This window comes from Nothobranchius furzeri, chromosome 13, assembly GCF_043380555.1.
Source record: "Nothobranchius furzeri strain GRZ-AD chromosome 13, NfurGRZ-RIMD1, whole genome shotgun sequence".
Taxonomy (NCBI): Eukaryota; Metazoa; Chordata; class Actinopteri; order Cyprinodontiformes; family Nothobranchiidae; genus Nothobranchius; species Nothobranchius furzeri.
The window spans coordinates 65,605,630-65,626,533 of NC_091753.1; the positions used below are offsets into that span (position 1 = coordinate 65,605,630).

The 20,904-nt window shown below is 44.0% G+C and overlaps 2 protein-coding genes across 4 annotated transcripts in view; both read left to right on the forward strand.

Annotated features, from left to right (window-relative positions):
- The first annotated feature begins 8,427 nt into the window (after positions 1–8,427).
- Positions 8,428–11,039, forward strand: dmac2 (distal membrane arm assembly component 2). Of its 3 annotated transcripts, none has more exons than XM_070543792.1 (7): positions 8,428–8,589; positions 8,809–8,940; positions 9,304–9,491; positions 9,711–9,791; positions 9,920–10,059; positions 10,323–10,485; positions 10,567–11,039. In XM_070543792.1, exons 2-7 carry the CDS (start codon positions 8,929–8,931, stop codon positions 10,745–10,747), a joined length of 765 nt encoding a protein of 254 aa, XP_070399893.1. In that variant the 5' UTR covers positions 8,428–8,589; positions 8,809–8,928; the 3' UTR covers positions 10,748–11,039. The 3 variants fall into 3 exon arrangements, with proteins under 3 accessions (XP_070399893.1, XP_070399894.1, XP_070399892.1); XM_070543793.1 differs by having other exon boundaries at positions 8,812–8,940; XM_070543791.1 differs by having other exon boundaries at positions 8,428–8,940.
- Positions 11,040–11,530: 491 nt separating this feature from the next.
- sirt2 (sirtuin 2 (silent mating type information regulation 2, homolog) 2 (S. cerevisiae)) overlaps positions 11,531–20,904 on the forward strand; it is a 31,645-nt gene continuing 22,271 nt past the window's right edge. The window contains exons 1-15 of the mRNA XM_070543789.1: positions 11,531–12,087; positions 12,183–12,226; positions 14,408–14,456; positions 15,429–15,539; positions 15,618–15,659; positions 15,749–15,855; positions 15,940–15,996; positions 16,075–16,143; positions 16,867–16,996; positions 17,069–17,128; positions 17,200–17,255; positions 17,326–17,402; positions 17,484–17,535; positions 17,634–17,701; positions 19,348–19,414. Of these exons, the coding sequence (XP_070399890.1) occupies positions 12,072–12,087; positions 12,183–12,226; positions 14,408–14,456; positions 15,429–15,539; positions 15,618–15,659; positions 15,749–15,855; positions 15,940–15,996; positions 16,075–16,143; positions 16,867–16,996; positions 17,069–17,128; positions 17,200–17,255; positions 17,326–17,402; positions 17,484–17,535; positions 17,634–17,701; positions 19,348–19,414 (1,005 nt within the window). The 5' untranslated portion in view covers positions 11,531–12,071. The remainder of the gene's footprint in view (positions 12,088–12,182; positions 12,227–14,407; positions 14,457–15,428; positions 15,540–15,617; positions 15,660–15,748; positions 15,856–15,939; positions 15,997–16,074; positions 16,144–16,866; positions 16,997–17,068; positions 17,129–17,199; positions 17,256–17,325; positions 17,403–17,483; positions 17,536–17,633; positions 17,702–19,347; positions 19,415–20,904) is intronic.

Below are 20,904 nucleotides of genomic sequence, written 5' to 3' on the forward strand. Positions count from 1 at the left end.
ACTGGTGTTGCTACAGCTATGAATACAAGTAACTCTGTTGATGTTAGCAGCTAACAAGAGATAAACTTGCAGAGGCGACTCTTTGTTCTCCGCCATGTAGTGCTTCCTCTTAAGGTGCTTGTGCCTCGCCGATGTGCTTTCATGAAAGGAATTTCACTTTGCAGAATTTGCACTCTACATGCCTTTCTTTTGTCTTCAAATAATGCTCCCTATACTTTTGAGCCTTGTTGCGGACTAGCCATGTCTTCTTTCTCCAGTGACGAAGGCTGATCTGGATGGCCACTACTGCGCATGCTCCTCAGAGCTAAAGCTGTGGTTGAGCAGAGAGGCAGGAAGCAACCGCCGAATGTGCCGCAGCAGGCGAGAATAAAAAATGTTCAGAAAAAAACTACGCGTCGACTATTAAATTATTGGTGGACTATTTTGTTTTCCTAAAGAATATCCACCTTATTCCTGTGTCACCTCATGCGTTGCGCAAAAGATGCAAGCGACTTACCATACCATACCATACCATCTTTATTTATAAAGCACATTTAAAAACGGCATGGCAGCCGACCAAAGTGCTGTACAGAATAAAAAGTAAAAACACAATATTAAACAATACACAGTCAACAATAAAATGCACAACAAGGCAGATAATTACAGTCAATAAAAAGACACATAATAAAATAATAAAAGTCAGGGATTTAAAAATGCCTGGTCGTAAAAGTGAGCCTTCAGCAGCGATTTGAACCGGAGGAGGGATGGTGCCAGCCTCACCAAAAGAGGAAGTGCATTCCATAATGTCGGAGCAGCGTAGACAAAAGCACGCTGCCCCCGCGTTTTGTATTTCATTAATGGAACACGAAGCAGCAGGCAATCAGCAGACCTCAACACCGGGTTTGGCACATACCTAGTGACAAGATCCGACAGGTAATCCGGTGCCAGACCGTTCAAGGCCTTAAAAACAAAAGTCAGGATTTTAAACTTGACCCTAAAGTTTACGGGTAGCCAGTGGAGCCGCGCCAGTACAGGTGTGATATGTTCTCTCCTAGGAGTGTTTGTTAAAAACGTGGCTGCCGCGTTCTGTACGACTTGAAGCCTGTTAAGAGCGGAGGCAGGTAAACCAATTAAAATGGAATTTGCATAATCCAGTCGGGAAATAATAAAAGCATGAATTACAGATTCCAGGTGTGCTCGTTTCAGGATCGGTTTTAAGTGGACTAGTATGTGCAGCTGAAAAAAACACAATCTGACCACTGCGTTAATCTGAGGGCCCATGGAAAACTGTGTATCAATTTTCACCCCAAGGTTGGTAACACACTGCTTGAGGTCAAAAGGGAGAGTGGCCAAATCAGAAGATACTTGTGTGGTTTTGTTAGGGGTCATCAGGAGTGCCTCAGACTTAGAATCATTTAGCTTAAGGAAATTATTGGCAAGCCAAACCCTCACTTCAGCCAAACATTGGTCCAGAAGACAGAGGGAGTCTGGTTTTTTCAAAGCCAGGTAGATCTGGCAATCATCTGCATAAATATGATAGCCCAGGCCATATTTCCTCAGGATGAAACCCAGGGGGAGGATGTAAATTGAAAACAGGAGAGGCCCAAGCACAGATCCCTGCGGGACTCCCCATGGAAGTGGGAGGAATGCAGAGGAACAATTACCCAACTGGATCTTGAAAACTCTGTTTGACAGATATGAGCAGAACCACTGAAGTGAGGTACCCCTTAGCCCTACCCATGACTCAAGTCTATCCAGCAAAATATCGTGGTCAACGGAATCAAATGCTGCAGAAAGATCTAATAGTAGGAGCAAAACAGGCGACCCAGAGTCAGAAGCCACCAGGATGTCATTGGTCACGCGAAGAAGGGCCGATTCGGTACTGTGAAGTGGCCTAAACCCAGACTGGAACACGTCATCCAGAGACGTGTGCTGTAATCTGTGAATAGACATTCTTTTCAAGGACCTTAGACAAAAACGGTAATTTGGAGATTGGCCGAAAGTTTGCAAGGTTTGAGCCGTCTAAACCAGGTTTTTTTAAAATTGGTTGCACAACCGCCTTTTTAAAAGAAGTAGGAAACACCCCAGTAGCCAAGCTAGACTTAAAAATGTCTAGAATTGTGGGGCCCAAAATAGGGATGATGTCACCCACCATCCTCGGGGGGAGGGGGTCCTCGGGAGAACCTGCTGGTTTCATATTTCCAATCAGATCTGACAATTCACTAAGAGATATGGGAGTAAAATCACAGAATGAGGGAGGTGCTGGTCGTACATCAGGACAGCCAGATCCTGGTTGCACAAGACTATCCCTAATGTCCCGGACTTTGTTAAGAAAGAAGGTCTGGAGCTCAGCACACAATGACACAGAGGGATCAACACTACCAGGTTCAGTTATTGACAAGATGGAGTTGACAGTGCTATAAAGTTTATGCTGATCACCCTGATGCTGAGAGATTATGCATGCAAAGTATTTGTTCCTGGCAGATCTAACACTTCTCTGATACAGGTCAAGGGCATCCATCAGCAGCTGATGTGAGATTAGTAGCTTGTCCTTTTTCCACCTTCTTTCCAGCGCCCTACAACGCCGCCTGAGGCTGCGTGTTTCATTGTTCAGCCAAGGATCAGAGGTGGTTCTCTTCCATTTTAGTTTAAGGGGAGCGACTGAGTCCAGGGCAACAGAACAAGTCAAATTAAAAGAATTTAAAAGCCCATCCACATCCGTGGTGATCCCAGATGAGGAAGGATTGGATAATTCAACCTCCAGGATGGACAGTAGTGAGGCAGTTGTGGAGGGAGAGATGTGCCTTGAGTAGCGAGGAGCCTGCCTTCTCCCCACAGGCAACATGGCAGAGATGCTAAAAACAACTGAAAAATGATCTGAAAAACTGACAGGATGAACAACCAAGTCCTGCACCTTCAGTCCAAATGATAAAACTAAATCCAGTGTGGTGTGAGAGTGATCATGAGTAGGAACATTGACCAGTTGCTGGAGGCCAAATGAACCCAGAACATCTGAGAAATCTCTCACCAGAGGATTCGACAGACAACAAACACGTTTGTTTACATTGAGACGATGTGATTCCTTCACATAAATCCTCTTTTGATGGGCTTTTAGAGACTAAAAACATGCATGAACACCAGATGTCACAGCTCAAGCGGGACACTGTTACACTCCTGCCTACTGAAGCAAAGAGGTGAGGGGATGATCTGAAAGTCTGGCCAAAGCTAACATGCAGTAGCATCTTAGCTACTTTCTAAACTCAGTCATGTCCAAAAGCGAAACAACAATCTTAGAAGCTCAGAGGATGATCAGTACCGACCAAGTCCACAAAATTCTGCCGCAAATATGAAGCCAAAAAGGAAGTGGCAAAACACATTCCTGACAACTCTGAGGAGGTGAATTTATTTTTTTAACTCTTCTGTTCAAGTTGAATTTAATGCTTAAATATCTGAATGATGGGGGGGGGGGGGGGTCAGTTTTGCCTTGGCCCCTTAAATGCCTTAAAACGGCCCTGGGTGTGTGACTGAGTTTTGAAGGTGATCTGAATTGTATCCATCCATCCATCCATCAATTGTCTGAACCCGCTTTGTCCACGTAGGGTCGCGGGGGGGCTGGTGCCTACCTCCAGCGGTCAATGGGCAATCAAGCAGGGTACACCCTGAACAGAGATCCAGTCCATCACAGCTGAATTGTATCAGATGTATAAATATTACATGTGTATAACTTATTGTTTTATACAGGTAAAAACGTGTAGTGGAGATAAATCTACCCACATTTTATTTTGTTTTCTTGTTTTTATTTAACTTTTTTCCTGTCCTGTCTGTCTCTCATCTTCCTGCATCTCCTCTAAACTCCCCAGAAAAACTGCTGCCTGGATTCTTACTTTTTCACCTCATCAGTTACTTTTGAGCAGGTCAAAGGGATCTCCTGACCGCAAAGCAGAGCGCGCGTTTCGATGCTGCGTCAGTGAGGTGAAATCACTGCAGCACACGATGAGCGGCGCGCATCAGGAACGATTAAAAGACAGAGCAGAGCCGGAGCAGCGGGCGCACCAACGATCAGCGCTCTGCGTCCTCTCCGCTCAACAGAACCCCACTACGCTGAGAGTCCATAAATATTGTAATATAGGCAGAAACTGGATCTTTCCCTGAAAGATATCTAGCCCCCATAACTCGATCCCTGCTCCTGGATGAAAAACCGGACATTTTATTCCATGTAGCACCCCCCCCCCCCCAGGTTCTGCTTGTAATTTAACAGTCCCAGACCATATTAGTTCTCCACAGGCGACCAGCATGACTACAGCCTTGCATGGGAGCCAGTCTGCTGTGCGGGTGGAAAACCCCGTTCCAAGGAAGTTTTGTTTTCTTCAGCCAAGTCCGAGTAGGGAGTCAGATTCAGATAACATTTATTGTTTTAAGCAGGCCAGAGATAACGTTTTCTTGTCTGGCTTACAGTTTTATTGGTCACAGGGGTATCCAATCAGCCAAATAATGGGTTTAATTCCATCCGTGCTGTGCAGTGGCAGTCTCCATCATGGTATCATCCTGCTTGCAAATTGAGGAATCGTCCCCAGGTTGCTACACAGAGCATCCAGCTTGCGATTCAACTGCAGCAACGTTTTACCCCGGTTTCACACTGGAAGCTTCAGCAGCGCGAAATGACAGCGGAACGGTTTACTTGTCCCGGATTGCCCCATAAATTTCTCATATATAAGATAACTGCCCACTCCAATTAGCAGATACCCAAAAATCATAAATCCAAAAAAACACGTCTTCAGCTTCCATGCCGGAAAGAAGAGAAAGACACTTAATGATCCACTCCCAAGAACCTGGTGCGTTCCATGCAGGAATAAAGGAGCTCCCTTCTCCGTTCTGAATGTTGTAATAATTTCATCAATGTTGTTCTGCGACCAGTTGACCAAAGCCTTCTTAGGGTTCTACAACCCCCCAAGGTGCTTCACAACACAATCCACCCATTCATGCACACATTCGTACACTGGTGGGGGGCACTGACAGAGGCGAAGCCTGCCGAGCACATGCGCCACCGGGCACTCCGACCACAACCTGCAGGCAAAGCGGGTTACTGTCTTGCCCAAGGACACAACAGCAGCATTCTCTGGTCTGAGCCAGGATCGAACCTGCAACCTTCTGATTACTGGACAACCTGCTCTACCTACTGCCTTCCATTACTAGTAATCTTTGGTCATAAATGGATGGACATGGTCAGCAACAATACTCAGGTTGGCTGTGGTGCACCAGAACTCTCAAGGCGGTCATTTTGCCTGATTTCATATTTTGATATGTAATAACTTTGGTTAGATGGATGTTGATCTGGCTTCCTGGCTTTTCCCATGTTTGTGTGTCCTTTATTTTTGCGATATAATTTCCATAAAATAACGTATCAAAAAAAGAAATATTGATGTTTTGTCTTTGTCTCCCACAAGCCGTCGGTCAGATGGCTCTATTGTTTACATGGTAAAATTTTCCCGCAGATGACTGACAGCGTCACCGTTGCTAAGCAACCACGTGCACGCACATTCACTGTTCAAACCCAGAGTAAAATAGCTGCTAAAACGGCTTTTAAGAGAATATTCTCAACCATGAGAAATTAAGCTGCTTCAGGTGGAGAGGGGAAAACTGGCCAGGTCGGCGGCGGCTGGGACTCTGACAGCAAGCGGAAGACGGTGGAATTCTGGGAGTTGTAGTGTTAAACCAGACTCAGGTGGAACTGAGGGGTCCAACATGGGACAAAAACAAACACACATGCATGCACACACTCACCCCAGAGGCCTTCAGTCCTGGTCTTAAAGGTTTTCCCTGATAAGATATTTGCGTGTAAGCAATGGAACAGGTGAACCTAATAAAGTGGCCAGTGAGTGTGAAAACAAGCTCAGTGTCAGTATGGTCAGGTTCTCCTCTAATTCGTTTGTACAGTTTGACTCCATCCATCTGGTGTTCTCTCAGCTCCATGTTTTCAGGCTCAGACAGGCTCTGGCTTTGTCCCTTCCATTGTTTCTGACCCTGTTTAAATGTGTTTGGACTTCTCGATGGCACATTAACTCATCAATATCTTAACCAAACAAGGGTTTCCCTCACTGAGAACTGCAGCTTTTATCCCATCAAGTCTCTGTAAAACACACCGAAAAGTGCAACCGTAATTTCATTTGGTAATGTGCTCACCAGCAGGTGTGGGCAATCTGTCACATCACACTAATGGCTGTTGCAGTAAATCGGCAAGGTGTGTGTGTGCCTGAGAAGGCGAGTGTGGTGTTATGTTTGGTTTCACTGACACCAAGGACGTAATTTTCACTTAAGAAGTGGGGGGGGGGACACGGGGGGGGGGGGGGGGGGTATATTTACAGTATGTTCTAATGGGAAACAGGCTTCAACACAAACTGTTGTTTTCTGCTTGGTCCTAGAGCTCAACCAGTGTCAATTTAATACAGCGTAATATTGTTTTTGGATGGTAAAAAGTGCAGGGGTCAAAACTTGACTTTGGAAAAAGTGGGAGGGACATGTCCCCCCCCCCCCCCCAAAATTACGTCCATGACTGACACATGTATCAGACGAGCGTGTTTCTAGCTGTTTTGTCTCAAAGGAACCTCCCCAGACTGTTGATGGTAAACTGAATAAAGAAACTGTTTTAACGTTGGGATGAGAAGCAGATGGAGGCTGTGTGGCTTCAGTGGGTTACGAGGCGTGCGCGTTGTTTGTTTTATGTCTATGAATCCTAATTATCTCCAAGTGAATGTAAATGAAAAAATGGATGTAAAATAATAAGAGAAAACTTATTCAAAGTCCAGTGAAACTGAAACTGACAGGTTTGTGACTGAGCTCAATCAGGAAGGTAAACCATTACTCCTGTGGGCTTTCTCCACAGCTGCCTATCACAAGAACGAATGCCCGAGTGAGAAACCCTGGAGAACATTTATCTGCACAAACCAGCTGCTTGTTGATATTCTGAAACTGCAGAGACTGGATACAGAAGACCTTAAATCTATCTGAAGTTTGAGTTTAAAACTCTCTGATCCTCATCTCCATAAAACATCTGGAGAGGAAGAAGAAAGACAAAATGTCAGGTTGAAGAATCCTTTTCCAGGTGTGTTTCCTATGGCATCCCACATCCCGTGGGACCAGTGTGCCGTTGCAAATACAGAAGCTGCATTGTGTGCGCGTTCTCTTTCCGAGTCACCTTTTTGCCCAAAGGCAAAATGTGAAGTATCTGTTTTTCTTTTTAGAAACATTATAGGCTGTTTGCATTGGGAGGTTTATTTATAAGTTACTGAAAATGCTAGAAAAAAAAATCAGAAAGAAGGAAAAATAAATGTATGCAAGACTGCAACAGAATTAAAGTCAATACTTTTATTATCATCACTATTACTACTACTACTACTACTACTACTAACAACAACAACAACAATAAGTAAAACTGTCATAGTGTAGCAGAGAATGCTTTTTATTAAGGCTCTGTAGAAGCAAGGCGGGTTGAGTGTCTTGCCTAAGGACACAACAGTCTCGTTCTCTGCTGGAAGATGGATCCTCCAACCTGCTCTCCCTGCTGAGCTACTGCTAAGGAACTTTATGTTGCCCGGCGTCAGTTCCAGTGTGGAGGATGTCCAATTCCTCCTTTTGCTCGTACTTGTGAATTATAAATGATGATTTTATTATCATTTACAATAAATAAACACAAATAAATAAGTAATAAGCACTATAAATATATTTTACTACAACAGGGGTGTCAGTCAAAAAATACAAATGCAAACAGAAAAACACCCATAATCCTAATCAAAATTATATTTAGTTTTTTTTTTTATCTGCTAAGTGAGGATCAGGAAGATGCATTGACTGACATCTAGCGGTGAAAAGGAGAACAACATCTGGCCATCAGATGCGGTCGGGTTATTTGAAATCGAGTATGTCCAAGAACACGTAACGTCGCCGCCATATTGGACGGGTCTTCTCACTCTCCAAAGTCAATGAGTGAGCAACTTTGCCGGGTTTTGGGCAGCCTACGGTTTCAGCAGCTGGCATACTATTGAAAACAGATCACGTGGGATTACTAGTGACCTTTCTAGCCTCCCTGACAAGATTTTATATTTTTATAAGTTATATATTGTGTCTGCTGATGTTGATGTTTTAATTATCATACCATAAATTGCGTCTGAATAAGCGTGATGAAATTTGTTCTTCAGTTTGGAAAACACCTTCCTCAGTAGAAATTAACGCACTGGGGAGACCCATCAAAAATGGCGGCCGGCCACTACGGCAGCCCCAGTGCGCGTTATTTGGAATCGTAGGATGTCCAAGGAAAGTCCCGCCTTTTTTTTTTTTTTTTTTTTTGCCTCTGATTGGCTGGAAGGGCTCTTCCACGATTGGCTATTTCATGTAAGAGGAACCCGTTTTCCAAGGTGTTTGTTTACAGTCTGTTTGAGTTGAATGTTCCACTGTTGTCTTTGTTAAAACGTCACCAATCTACATTTAAGTATATTTCCAGTGTAAGGAAAATGAACCAGATATGCTGGGCTGGACTTTTTCACTCCGGGAGTCTAGCTTTTCCTTATCCTGTTAGTATGCATGACAGACTGATCCAAAAACTCTCATTCTCGACAGGTCAGGCTTTCTTCCTGTTAGCATGTAGCATGGAACTGTCTGCATGGATCTGTTAGCATGTCGCATGGATCTGTTAGCATGTCGCATGGAGCTGTTAGCATGGAGTGTGGTCTGCACTGCTTCTTCTCGGACTCTTTACAAACGACACAACATGATCTGTTGAACTTGAAACCCTCTTACCGGGAATCTTTATTTTATAACTCTCACTCGCTGCATCAGCAGACACAGGTCCTACTCACAGCGGAACTTCACACAGGCTCTGACGTCACTTCCCCCATCGCACTGGTGTTACACTCTAAATCCCCCGGGTAAACCACAGACATAACCCCCACAGCAGACATGTTCGCTTTGGTGAGTTAACCTTCAGATTTCTCCTAAACGCTAGCACTCGAACAAAGTGGTGACACCATTTCAGACCGCTTCTGGACGTGTTACCGGTCCGAAGTTTAATCTCAGTCTCCGGTCTTGTGGCGGAGCGAACGAGCTAACTGTAGCTTAGCTCGAACACGGCTGCTAGGATGTTTTCTCACACCACTCAGTAACTTTCAGTGTAACGGATGTGTTTTCAGCCCTGTTGTTTACATAAATAGTTATTTTTGCATCCGTGGTTATAAGGAACCAGTTATTAGAACGAACGTCTCCTTTAAACTAACTTATTGGCTGTATTTGAGCACATCAGGACACGCGTATATCATCCTCCCTCCGTGTGTGTAGTGTGTTCACAGATGTTACCAGCGCTCTGCTCGACTCCTTGTTGCTAGGCGACAGAAGAGCTCCGGCCCAGTGTCGTCTCCTCTCCTCTCCAGGCTCCTGCGCTTCCTCACGCAGCACTTCTATGATGTAGAGATGTTCCTGAACTGGAGGTCTCAGCAGGGTCGGAACCGGCTCCAGAAGAAGAATGTGTAAGGGGGTTAATGAGGACCTAGAGTTATCAGCTGGTTTCTCCATCTGATCTTCATATTGAAATAATCAGCATCGTCTGCTGTAACATCTAAAACGGGAATTAGTCAAATGCAATCTTTCCCTGATCTGATCTGATCGTGTTCCTGACTAACATGAAAATGCCGTGATAGGTTAAAGCATACACTGACACGTCCATCACTGTGTCCGCTCTCTCCCAGCTTCTACGCCTACACCCATACGCTTTATGGGCCTGATATAGCCTCTGCTCATTACATTTTGTGTCTGGGGGGAGGATTTAGGTAAGTGCCTCAAAAGTTTTCTCTTTTTTCTAAGACTTAACAGCAACTTCTGACTGATTGTGCTGATCTTGAACGTGACCACTTGCACACTGTGGGAACAGAAGCTGAGATTTGTGCTACTTCCTCAGGTTTGTGGGACACTCGGATTGGTTCCGCGCTAACAAGAGAGGGAAGTTCAGCTGGGATTTTTTGAATCACAAAGACACGCCTCTAGAGGAAGTAGACCTGAGCCACACTGTCACCAACTACAGCGGACTGTTTAATTTGGGTAATGAGCTCCTGCACTGGCCGTCGCCTCTTCTGTAGCCTTTAATTCAACTGCAGAGTAAATCATTAAACAGGTCACAGTGAGTCAACAAAATGTTTTTTATTCAGGGTTGAGAACAGTTCAGAATGTAAGATCTCCCAGCTGTTACCACATTTAGGGAAGCAAAGCATCTTTTAGGAGGGTGTGTGGCTTTAAAACATCACAAGTGTAATGAAATGTATAATAAATGTCTGAGTAATAATGAAATATTTGTGTGTTTTCAGAGCATCAGCACCATTTACGGACACTAAAGCTTCAGGGCTGTCCTGAGGTGGACGACTGGTTCCTGGCTAAACTCCATGTATTGCAGGACTCTCTGGAGGAGCTGGATATCTCTCACTGTCCACTCATCACTACAGGCGGCCTGGCAACACTTAAAAATCTCAAGTAAAGAGCCTAAACTCATAGCAGAGTCTAATTTATAAATAATAAACAATACTGGAACATGTTTTTGGTTTTTCTGCTCAGGAGACTGAAGCACCTGAACGTGTCATCCCTCCCGAGGCTTCAGAATCCCGGGCTGGTGATCATCTTGCTGGAGGAGATGCTGCCACACTGTCAGATCATAGCTGATGGTTATGGCCACAGACTGAGACCTGCTGATAAGGTGTGTGTGGAGGAGGAGCGTGTACAGGGGCAGCAGCAGTAGATCGATGGGACAGCAGCTATAATATTTGTATATTTTTATTTATGACTTATGAGGGAACACAAAAAAATAAATACAGATAAATAAAAAAGGGTGGGATAGACAAACTGCCCATGTTTCTTAGATTATTTGCTGTTTAGGTTTGAGATGATCACTTCCTGTTTCCATCATGGGAATATGAATATGAAGAAGCTCTTTTCTGTATCATTTAAATGTTATTTTTGTCCTTGCAGAGTTTTCGTTTGTGGTCTTGATTGTACATTTGCTTAATAAAGATTATTCTATTCAAAATTCAGATGAATAAATCTGTTATTGTACATTATATGTTGGGCAAAAGGAGATCTGAGGCACTCAGGAGATGCAACATCAAAAAGCCTTTATTGGTGCATGGCTAAAATAGTTAGAAACATAAGCGCCGACGCGTTTCAGCCCACGGGGCCTTCGCCAGGGCTCAAAATGTTTGTCGGTCCTCTCACTTCCATGTTAAGAAGGCCAATCAGTGACATCTGCTGAAGTTGAGCAGGCAGGCAGCATCATGATTGGATGACCAATAACGCACAAAAAACACTTTTAGATTCTAAACAATATTGTAAGGAGACATACTTACACATGTTAAATTACACTTAGAGAATTGAGAAAAAGGAAAAACAAGTAAATATGGTAAGAAAACATAGAATTACAAAAAAGGAGCAAAGTCCAATTCTCAATTAAGACCTGGAAATTTCGTAGCCAATAAAGGCTTTTTGATGTTGCATCTCCTGAGCGCCTCAGATCTCCTTTTGCCCAACATTCATGTGGATCCCTTGGCTGAAGAGCACCAGATAAAATTTCTTACACCTCTGCAGCACGTCCAGCATTTTTCTCTATTTTCATATTGAACATTATAGTCTGGCTGTCTATATATCTAATCCTGACAGTAGAAGATTGAATGATAAAACTAAAGCCAATGATCCAGAGAGACGTTGCTGCATCAGAGTTACAGCCCAGAGCAGAGCGGTGAAGATGCACCTGGCTAGCTCCAGCTGGACAAACACACCTCTGTGTGTAAAGATCTTTGTTTTCTGTAGAGTTTATTCTTCATTTTCAGATACTAATAATATCTGTACTATAAATTATAATCTCCCGTGGTGGCATTTTTTTGCTTACATTTTCGGGTTTGTTAACCTGAGTAGGAACCACATGATCGGGTTCATGACGAACTCGGACGCTATTTATGACGGACAAAAATAATACGGAGCGGAAGTAGAGCCAACAGCTGAGGCCTGAAAACATTTATTAATATTAAAGGCTTTACATTTAGTGCTGTTACGTGTCCACAGACGGATAGATGTCTGATGCATCAGGTAGGGCAGCTGTCATGTCCGAACAATAACTTGCATCGCTGCGCTAGCTAACTAGTCAGTCGAGGTTACTTGACACGTTTTGTTTTTTATCGCAGATTTTCCCAACCAAGTAGAAGAGGAGGTTTCACCCGAAGAACAGGTGAGACTCGTGGTGGGAACGTATATTTATGTCGATGGGTGGGAACCCGGTGGCCTGTAGCAGCTCTTCCGCCTTCGTGGAGCCACGGAGACGAAACCAAAGGAAGACACGTCGAGAGAAGAAAAACACTCATTTAGAGTCAATTGATATGTTTAGAAAAACGTCCGGGAATTATGTTCAGACTAAAGTTGACGAAGTGCTGAACCTCTGTGTTGTCGTTGTTAGCGAGGCGTCTGGGTGTTTTACCCGGTGACAAGCCGCGAGGCCGGACCACCAGGTGTGTCGGATGGTTTTGGTCATCTCCGACCCGTGGGTGAGAGGAGATGTGATGAAGAAAGCAGCAGATGACTGCATGAGCTCCACGTCTCCCCCTTTGACTGTAAACGCCCCCCCCCCCCCAAAAAAAAAACAAAAACAAACAATCAGATGTCTCAGTATACACAATAGGAGATAAGAATGCACCTAGAACATCTGGAGCTTAAATACAATGTTTACTACTACTAATAAAGGTTTCTGGTGTCTGGAGGTGGGCCACATGTGCGACTCCCACAGGTCCATCATTTCTCCCACCCCTTGAACATTTTGTGCATTTAACTTCAATTGTCTGGTGTTTTCACCACCTTTGTTCTGCTGGAAGTTTTATATTCCTGAAGAAATCCAAAGTAGCTCCTAATGAAGGCAACGGGACTCCTTTAGTTTCTTAAAGATGTTTCGCTTCTCATCTTTGTCAATTCTGACAGGTGTAGGGGAGAGTCAAGCATATAAACCACAGCTGTGTATCACTGCTTAGCGAGTAGAAACTACCTATGAATACCCATCCTCCATACTCCTTTTGGAGTCGTTAGCCTCTATTGTGTGGAAGTTGTATTGATTAGATGTAGGAGGCGGTGACCTAGACTAAAACTGTTTGGGAATTAGAGTCAAAGCTGCATTATAGGTGGTAGAAAGTTGAAACCCAGTGCTTCCTCTTCTATTTAATGTAGGTCTTTCCCATTTAATAGCTTCCTTCACTCTTCTTTCAAACGCTCTGACAGGAATCTTGGCGTGACCTTTGACCCAGCTCTCACCCTGGATTCTCATGTCAGTTCTCTTATTCGCTCTTCCTTCTTCCATCTCAGGAACGTTGCTAAGCTGAGTCCCATTCTGTCCCGCTCTGAACTTGAGACAGTTATCCGCACCTTCATCTCCTCACACTTAGACTACTGTAACTCTCTTTTCACGTGTCTGAGCACTCTGATAAAGCGACCTTAAAAAACTTGGACGGATGAACCGCGCTGCAACGCGGCCTGGCGGGAATGTGGAAGTGGCGCTCAGGTCACCAAACAAAGGACAAGAAGCTAGAAGATCGCGCCGATGTTTACCAGATAAACCACGCTTTAAGAGAAGTCTTATTCTCACCTGGATTCCTGCTCGTTTACCTCTTTTCCTCCGACGTTTTCCCGGGACCGGACAAACATTGCCGGAGGCGGGGAGCTCGGGACCGTCGATTGGTTCCGGGCCAGTGCGCCACTCAGGTAAACAAACAGGATGGTACGTCCTCGTTGCGTCTTGGGCGATCGTGAGGACTAAAGAGTCTGGCGATCATAGGAGATGGTAGCGGGGACACCACTGAAGAGGATCGCAGACAGGAGCAAGGTGGAAAAGAGGAGGTTAGTGGAGAAAAGTTTGAAAAAATGGCCGGTGACTGTGGCTAAGCCAAGCACAGGCGCCATCTTGTTGTTGACCGGAAGCAGAAGTGAAATAACCCCACCCCCTGAGAATTCTAACCGAGCCAATCAGCGCTGAGTAGCATACGTCACACACCACAACGCCGAGTTTGTCATAAACATGTCGACTGAAGCGGAGTTCGCTGCGGCTCTTTCCTCTGGTCTAAATGACTTGGACAAGCGCTAAAAGCCTTTCTTCTAAAGAAAGATGTTTGCGCCGTTGCCAGACGCCATTTTTTACTGCAGGTAGAAAACTACAGCGTCGCGCGGTACAGTCGGCATTTCGTCTTTTTCCTGATTGGTTATTTTGAGCTGCCTAGTCCCGCCCCTCGTGTGCCTCTCTGCCTGTGAGTTCCCAGACTCTTTGTCTGTGCAGAATTCAACAGGACGAGTCTGGCAGGCCAGGCTCGCCCTGACGTGCTGTTGGGGTGTTTCTGAACTCCAGTAAATAATGTTGTTGTTTGTTGTTTTGCAGGAGCAGTCTGAGGACAGCAGTGAGGAAGAAGCTGCAGGAGATACAGAAAGTACCTGAAACCCTTTTAGTGGTACCACACCTCACTAGTGATGATGCATAGATTAGTTCTGACTTCATTTCTTTACAGGCAGCATAGACACACTTTTCTGTTTTGTCTCATCTTCTGCTTCACCTTTTTTGCAACAACCATTTCAGATGGCATTACATCGCTGTGTGAAAACGTTTGTTGGTAAACTCCGGTTTCTGATCTGAGGTGATTGTCATCACGTTATGGCACAAACATAAAGATGAGCTGGACTCACAACGCCACAACGAGACGATTACCTGAGCTGTCAGGGGGAGCTCAGCTTGTTGTTTTTTAAAGTGACAGCGCCCTGAAAGGGTTCATTCTGGAAGGTACTGAAACTGTCCAGAATAAAACAGTTGAGCGTGCCTCACGTGAGAAGGGTTTAGTGCAAACTGCTTCATAAACATGTTTTGCATCGATTATAGAAATATCAAAACCATCATAATATTTCTCTCCTAAATGATTCAACTTGAAGAGTCTAACACGTGCAACCTCCTCCAACTAAAGGTGGATCGATTAATCACCCTGGCCTATTAAGCAGGCCCTCCGTAGTCCTGGTTGATCGTAGCTGCGCTAGCTAGGCTGGATGCTGCGTCTCACCACTTATGTCAAACCAGACAACACTTCTAGTTCTTTACTGGCAATACTTTGTTTTCATTGTGAAAAAAGCTGGGTTACTTTTATTAATCAATATGATGAAACCGACTAAACAAACCATTTCATGTTACTAAATAACATTAATAATTAAATAGTTAAATCCACTGTTTTCCTGTGAAATCTTAACATTTACAAAATAGAGAAACTGTGTTTGCCTTTATTTGTCAACTCGTCTGCACGATCAGAAATATTCTGAACTCATGCTTCAGATTTGAAGTTTCAGCATTTTTATGGGATGCTTTTGGAAATAAAGGCCAAGCTGGTGACTGCTCTCGTGTCCTCCTGTGTTGTTACCAGTGGACTTCCTGCGCAGCCTCTTCTCCAGCACCCTGGGCCTCGGCTCGGCTGAGAAAGTTCTGGATGAGCTGACTCTGGCCGGAGTGGCGCGGTACATTAACGGTGGCAAATGTGAGGATCTGCGTGAACTGGTTTACTCTGGTTCCAGTTGTAAGTGATGGCATCACAGGTTTCTCTGCGTCCAAACAGGTAAAAACATAGTCTGCATGGTTGGAGCAGGAATATCAACATGTGAGTTCCTCCGAGTCCATCATCAGATGTGATTTTAAAGACTTTTATTCAGTGTTGATGTCGATATTTGGTTTGATTCTGCCTCACAGCTGCGGGGATCCCAGACTTCCGCTCACCAGGGACTGGCCTGTATGCAAACCTGCAGAAATACAACCTGCCCTACCCAGAGGCCATTTTTCAGATAGATTACTTTAAGGTTTGTGAAAGACTAAAGTCTGCACATGCCTAGAGCATCATTTATATCTTTGGGGTGAACACATATTTCCTCCTTGCTTGTCAGAAACATCCTGAGCCGTTCTTCGCCCTAGCGAGGGAGCTGTACCCCGGACAGTTTAAGGTAACGGCTTATGAGGAGCTTGGAGTTTACGTTCATCAGAAAGTCCTGATGTTTGTTTTTTCCTGCATTTTACTTCAGCCAACAATCTGCCACTACTTCATAAAGATGCTGAAGGACCAGGGACTCCTGAGACGCTGCTACACACAGGTAAGACAGGTGAACGTCTCTATTTGTGGGTTCTGGCTCCATGAATATGCTACGTTGTAGTTCCTCCTGAATGATGATAATTCTCTCGTTCCTACTCACATGCACCCTGTGTCGGTGTCAGCACAGGTAAAGGTGGCAGAGCAAAGGCAACACTGGTGGTGGATGACTCGTCAAAAAAAGATATCCGTTTGTTTTATTTATGATCTGTGTGATGGTGTTTAGAGGCGTTCCTCCACACGGCTCCAGCTGCAGGCATCAACGCTCCTGACAAGGCCCGTGCCACACAGTCTTACTTCTTGTTTGGACGTCCGGGCTCCTGTAGCCGCTCTTCTCCGACTCCGTGACTGATAGTAGAAGCACCAAGTTTACAAAGGTGTTCAGTGTTTCTCCTACAAAGGATCAGGCGTGGCGCTGCACCACGGCTGAAATTCTAGCGCCCCCGCTCTCACGGGAGAAGCGCGGAAGCGAAACGTTCCGCGTGCAGCCCTTTTCCCGCAGTCACAGACACCACACGGCAGCAAAGCGGTCCTGGTAACGTGAACACCAATCACAATATAGAGGCTCGTGCATGCTGCAGAGTGTCAATTTATGTTTAAGCAGTCATTTGATGCTCTTATTTTGAAAAGCTGCTGTGCCAGTGTGTTTTCACGTGAAAAGGAGGAGTAAAAGCATTCTCCGTAGCCGCGTGGCCTAACTTTTCTGCTGCTGTTTGTGTCTGAACAGAACATCGACACCCTGGAGCGAGTGGCCGGGCTGCAGGGCGAGGACCTGATTGAGGCCCACGGAACATTCTACACCTCACACTGTGTCAGCTTCTGCTGCCGCAAAGAGTACACCCTGGACTGGATGAAAGGTGCCTCTGAGTTTTCACAGGGATGACTGATGTCTTTTTTAGATGTTTGAACATCGTCTCTGTGTTGTGTAGAAAAAATCTTCGCCGATGCGATTCCTAAATGTGAGAAATGCGGCAGTTTGGTGAAACCAGGTGAGTCAGCCCAGCTCCTGTGAGCCTCCTGAACATCCGTCGTGACTGACGAGTTTTGTCTCGCTGCTCAGATATTGTTTTCTTTGGAGAGAGTCTTCCTTCCCGTTTCTTCACTTCAGTGAAGCAGGTAAATGGTGATCTGCTTCGTGCACTCACAGCGGAACCACTCAGCTGAAATGAATCTGTCTCCCTGTCAGGACTTCCCTCGTTGTGACCTGCTCATCGTCATGGGAACGTCTCTGCAGGTGCAGCCGTTTGCCAGTTTAGTCAGCAGGTAAAGCAGACACGTTTCAGCTGGTTTTACATCCACTCTCCGGCACCAGAGTCACTTCATTGGGTCTTTTTTGTCTTTTAGAGTTCCCAAAAGTTGCCCCAGACTTCTCATTAACATGGAAAAAGCTGGAGAGGTGAGCTCCTCCTTTACACACACACACACACACACACACACAGTGCTGTTAGAGAGGACGTCCCCACTGACAGATTCCTGCTGATGGTGTCTCTGCAGGCTGGTCCCATGTTGGGGTTGTTGGGTTTTGGAGGAGGGATGGACTTTGACTCGGACAAAGCCTACAGGTGAGACCAAAGCTCAAAAGTTCACATGAAACATTTGTCTCAGCGTAACATTTCACCACCAGGGGGCGCCACCATTCTTCATTTCTTTAGAAAATACTCAAATTCAACTCTGTTGATTTGACTTTTTTTATACTCAGCATCCCCCCACCCCCTACCCACACACACACACACACACACACACACACACACAAATTACAACAGCATGTCATTTCATCCTCAAATCAAACGGTATAAATCTTATAACACAATTTAATAGGAAAGTTGCAGTTTTAATATCGATTCCAGCAGCAAATTAGCTCCAACAATGACCAGCTCCTGTTTGGAAGTCATGGAGGTACAACACGGTGGTGCAGGTCGATGATGCAATCCTCACTGCTCTAATTCTGCAGTTATTTGCACACTTGTTTACTTACGCACTCAAACCCACGAACTCCTAGTGCACTTGATAAAGCTTAGGCTGCAGTAGGGGTATCAAGACAGGGCTGGGGTTGTTTGACAGATGAGACCAGAGACGTTTACGCCGCCCTGTTAACCTACGGTCGCGATCACATCTGCTGCTAAGCGTTGCGAAGGCTCGAGACGCGCCGCGATCGTTTTGGCGTGTGCTCTATTTCTTTTGTGAGCCGCTTCAATTCTGGCAGGAAGTCCAATCAAAACAGAAGAGGCAGGCTGGTAAATTTAACAAAATAAAGAAAAATTTCTAAATAAAACACCGCGTTCGATAAATGTGATCATTTCTGTGTGTCTAAACAGACTAGAGAGATGAAAATGAACACACACACACACACACACTCCTGCGGAGAAACATAGTGTTTCCAGAATTTTAAATACAGTTTTTACAGCAAAAGATGGATTTAATAAAAACAAATACGTTTAATTAAACCAACCAATCAACAGCATTGTAACACAAACATTAACCATTTAGAAAGGAACTGGTCCACAAAACAGCAGCAGGATCAGCGCAGTTTGTGATATCAGCAAGCAGGGCTAACTGGTTACACACACACACACACACACACACACAGCAAGGGTGGGGTGGGGGGGTTGGAAAACAATCGGCATGATCAGAAGCACTCGTTGAAAATTTTTGCCTGATGTGAAGAGAGGAGCAGCGGGCAGCGCACAAATTTCGTGAGCGATCCGCTTCGCAGCTGGTGTGACCCAGAGATGTGAACCGGACGTTAATGTGGACTGACCACACCGCTCATACTGTCAGCACGGTGGTGGAGGGCTGGGTGGGCCATGACCTCCTCTGTAGGCCACAGTTTTCTACAGTCTGATGTGGATCCATCTGACAGCCGAGGTTTGGACCAAACTGGGTCACAAACAAGAACCAAAATCCAAACAGATTTACAACAGAACCAAGGTTCTGCTCTGGGCCAGCCAACATCCCTGAGAGCTGAGCAGAACCAGTATAGATGAGTGGAACAGAGCAGGTTCTGGATCTTTGGGTCAACTTTGCTTATTGTGATATCGCCGTGACTCTGTGGTTTCCTGAGTACGGAAGCTGAGGCAGGACTTGTTAGAGCAGTATGGTGACATTTATTTATTTAGACTCAAACACTACTTTTCTCCTGGTAAACCTCCAGGTGTCATGTATGATGTGCTTCTTGGTCAGGTGAACTAAAACACACTCTTTTCTCCAGAGATGTGGCTCACATCAGCACGTGTGACGATGGCTGCTTGGCTCTCGCTGAGTTGTTGGGTTGGAAGGTACGTCACAGTCCTGCTGAGTTCCTGTCTTCACCACAGGAGAGATCAGATCTCATCTGAACATTTTCCCGTTTGAACCAAAGGAAACCACCCTGAATCTTGACGTAGACACTAGGGATGCACCGATCAGGGTTTTTGTTTCCGATCACCGATACCGATATCAAAGAATGCCGATACCGATCACATGGATTGGCCAGAAATTTTCTACAACATTATAATGAGTGGTACAAACTACATAATCTGGGAATAAAGGAAATGTAACCTAATCTAAAATGGTCTGTATTAGGGTTGTCACGGTGTGAAAATTTAACCTCACGGTTATTGTGACCAAAATTACCACGGTTTTCGGTATTTTCACGGTATATTTTTTTTAAACGTGTTACATTTTCACACAATTAGATAAACCCTGTATGTCAGGAAATATTGTCCTCAGTTTGTGTCTAAATTTAGCCTAAAATGTGTTATTTTGTAATTATGTTGTTTGTTTATATATTTCTCCTTTAGTCTTTAAAATACCAATATTTGCCCATAACTTCTTATTTTATGTCTGTTTGATGTCATCATTTTAAAAATATTAGACCAGATGATACTCAGTACTCAAGTAGCCTTCTACTCAGATACTTTTTTATGTTTACTTGAGTAATAAACCCTATATCAGGAAAATATTGTCCTCAGTTTGTGTCTAAATTTTACCTAAAATGTGTTATTTTGTAATTATGTTGTTTATTTGTTTACATTTTTTCCCTTTAGTCTTTAAAATACCAATATTTGCCCATAACTTCTTATTTTATGTCTGTTTGATGTCATCATTTTAAAAATATTGGATCAGATGATACTCAAGTAGCCTTCTACTCAGATACTTTTTTAAGCTTACTTGAGTAATAAACCCTATATCAGGAAAATATTGTCCTCAGTTTGTGTCTAAATTTAGCCTAAAATGTGTTATTTTGTAATTATGTTGTTTATTTGTTTACATTTTTCCCCTTTAGTCTTTAAAATACCAATATTTGCCCATAACTCCTTATTTTATGTCTGTTTGATGTCATCATTTTAAAAATATTAGACCAGATGATACTCAGTACTCAAGTAGCCTTCTACTCAGATACTTTTTTACCCTTACTTGAGTAATAAACCCTATATCAGGAAAATAGTGTCCTCAGTTTGTGTCTAAATTTTACCTAAAATGTGTTATTTTGTAATTATGTTGTTTATTTGTTTACATTTTCCCCTTTAGTCTTTAAAATACCAATATTTGCCCATAACTTCTTATTTTATGTCTGTTTGATGTCATCATTTTAAAAATATTAGACCAGATGATACTCAGTACTCAAGTAGCCTTCTACTCAGATACTTTTTTACCCTTACTTGAGTAATAAACCCTATATCAGGAAAATATTATCCTCAGTTTGTGTCTAAATTTTACCTAAAATGTGTTATTTTGTAATTATGTTGTTTATTTGTTTACATATTTCCCCTTTAGTCTTTAAAAT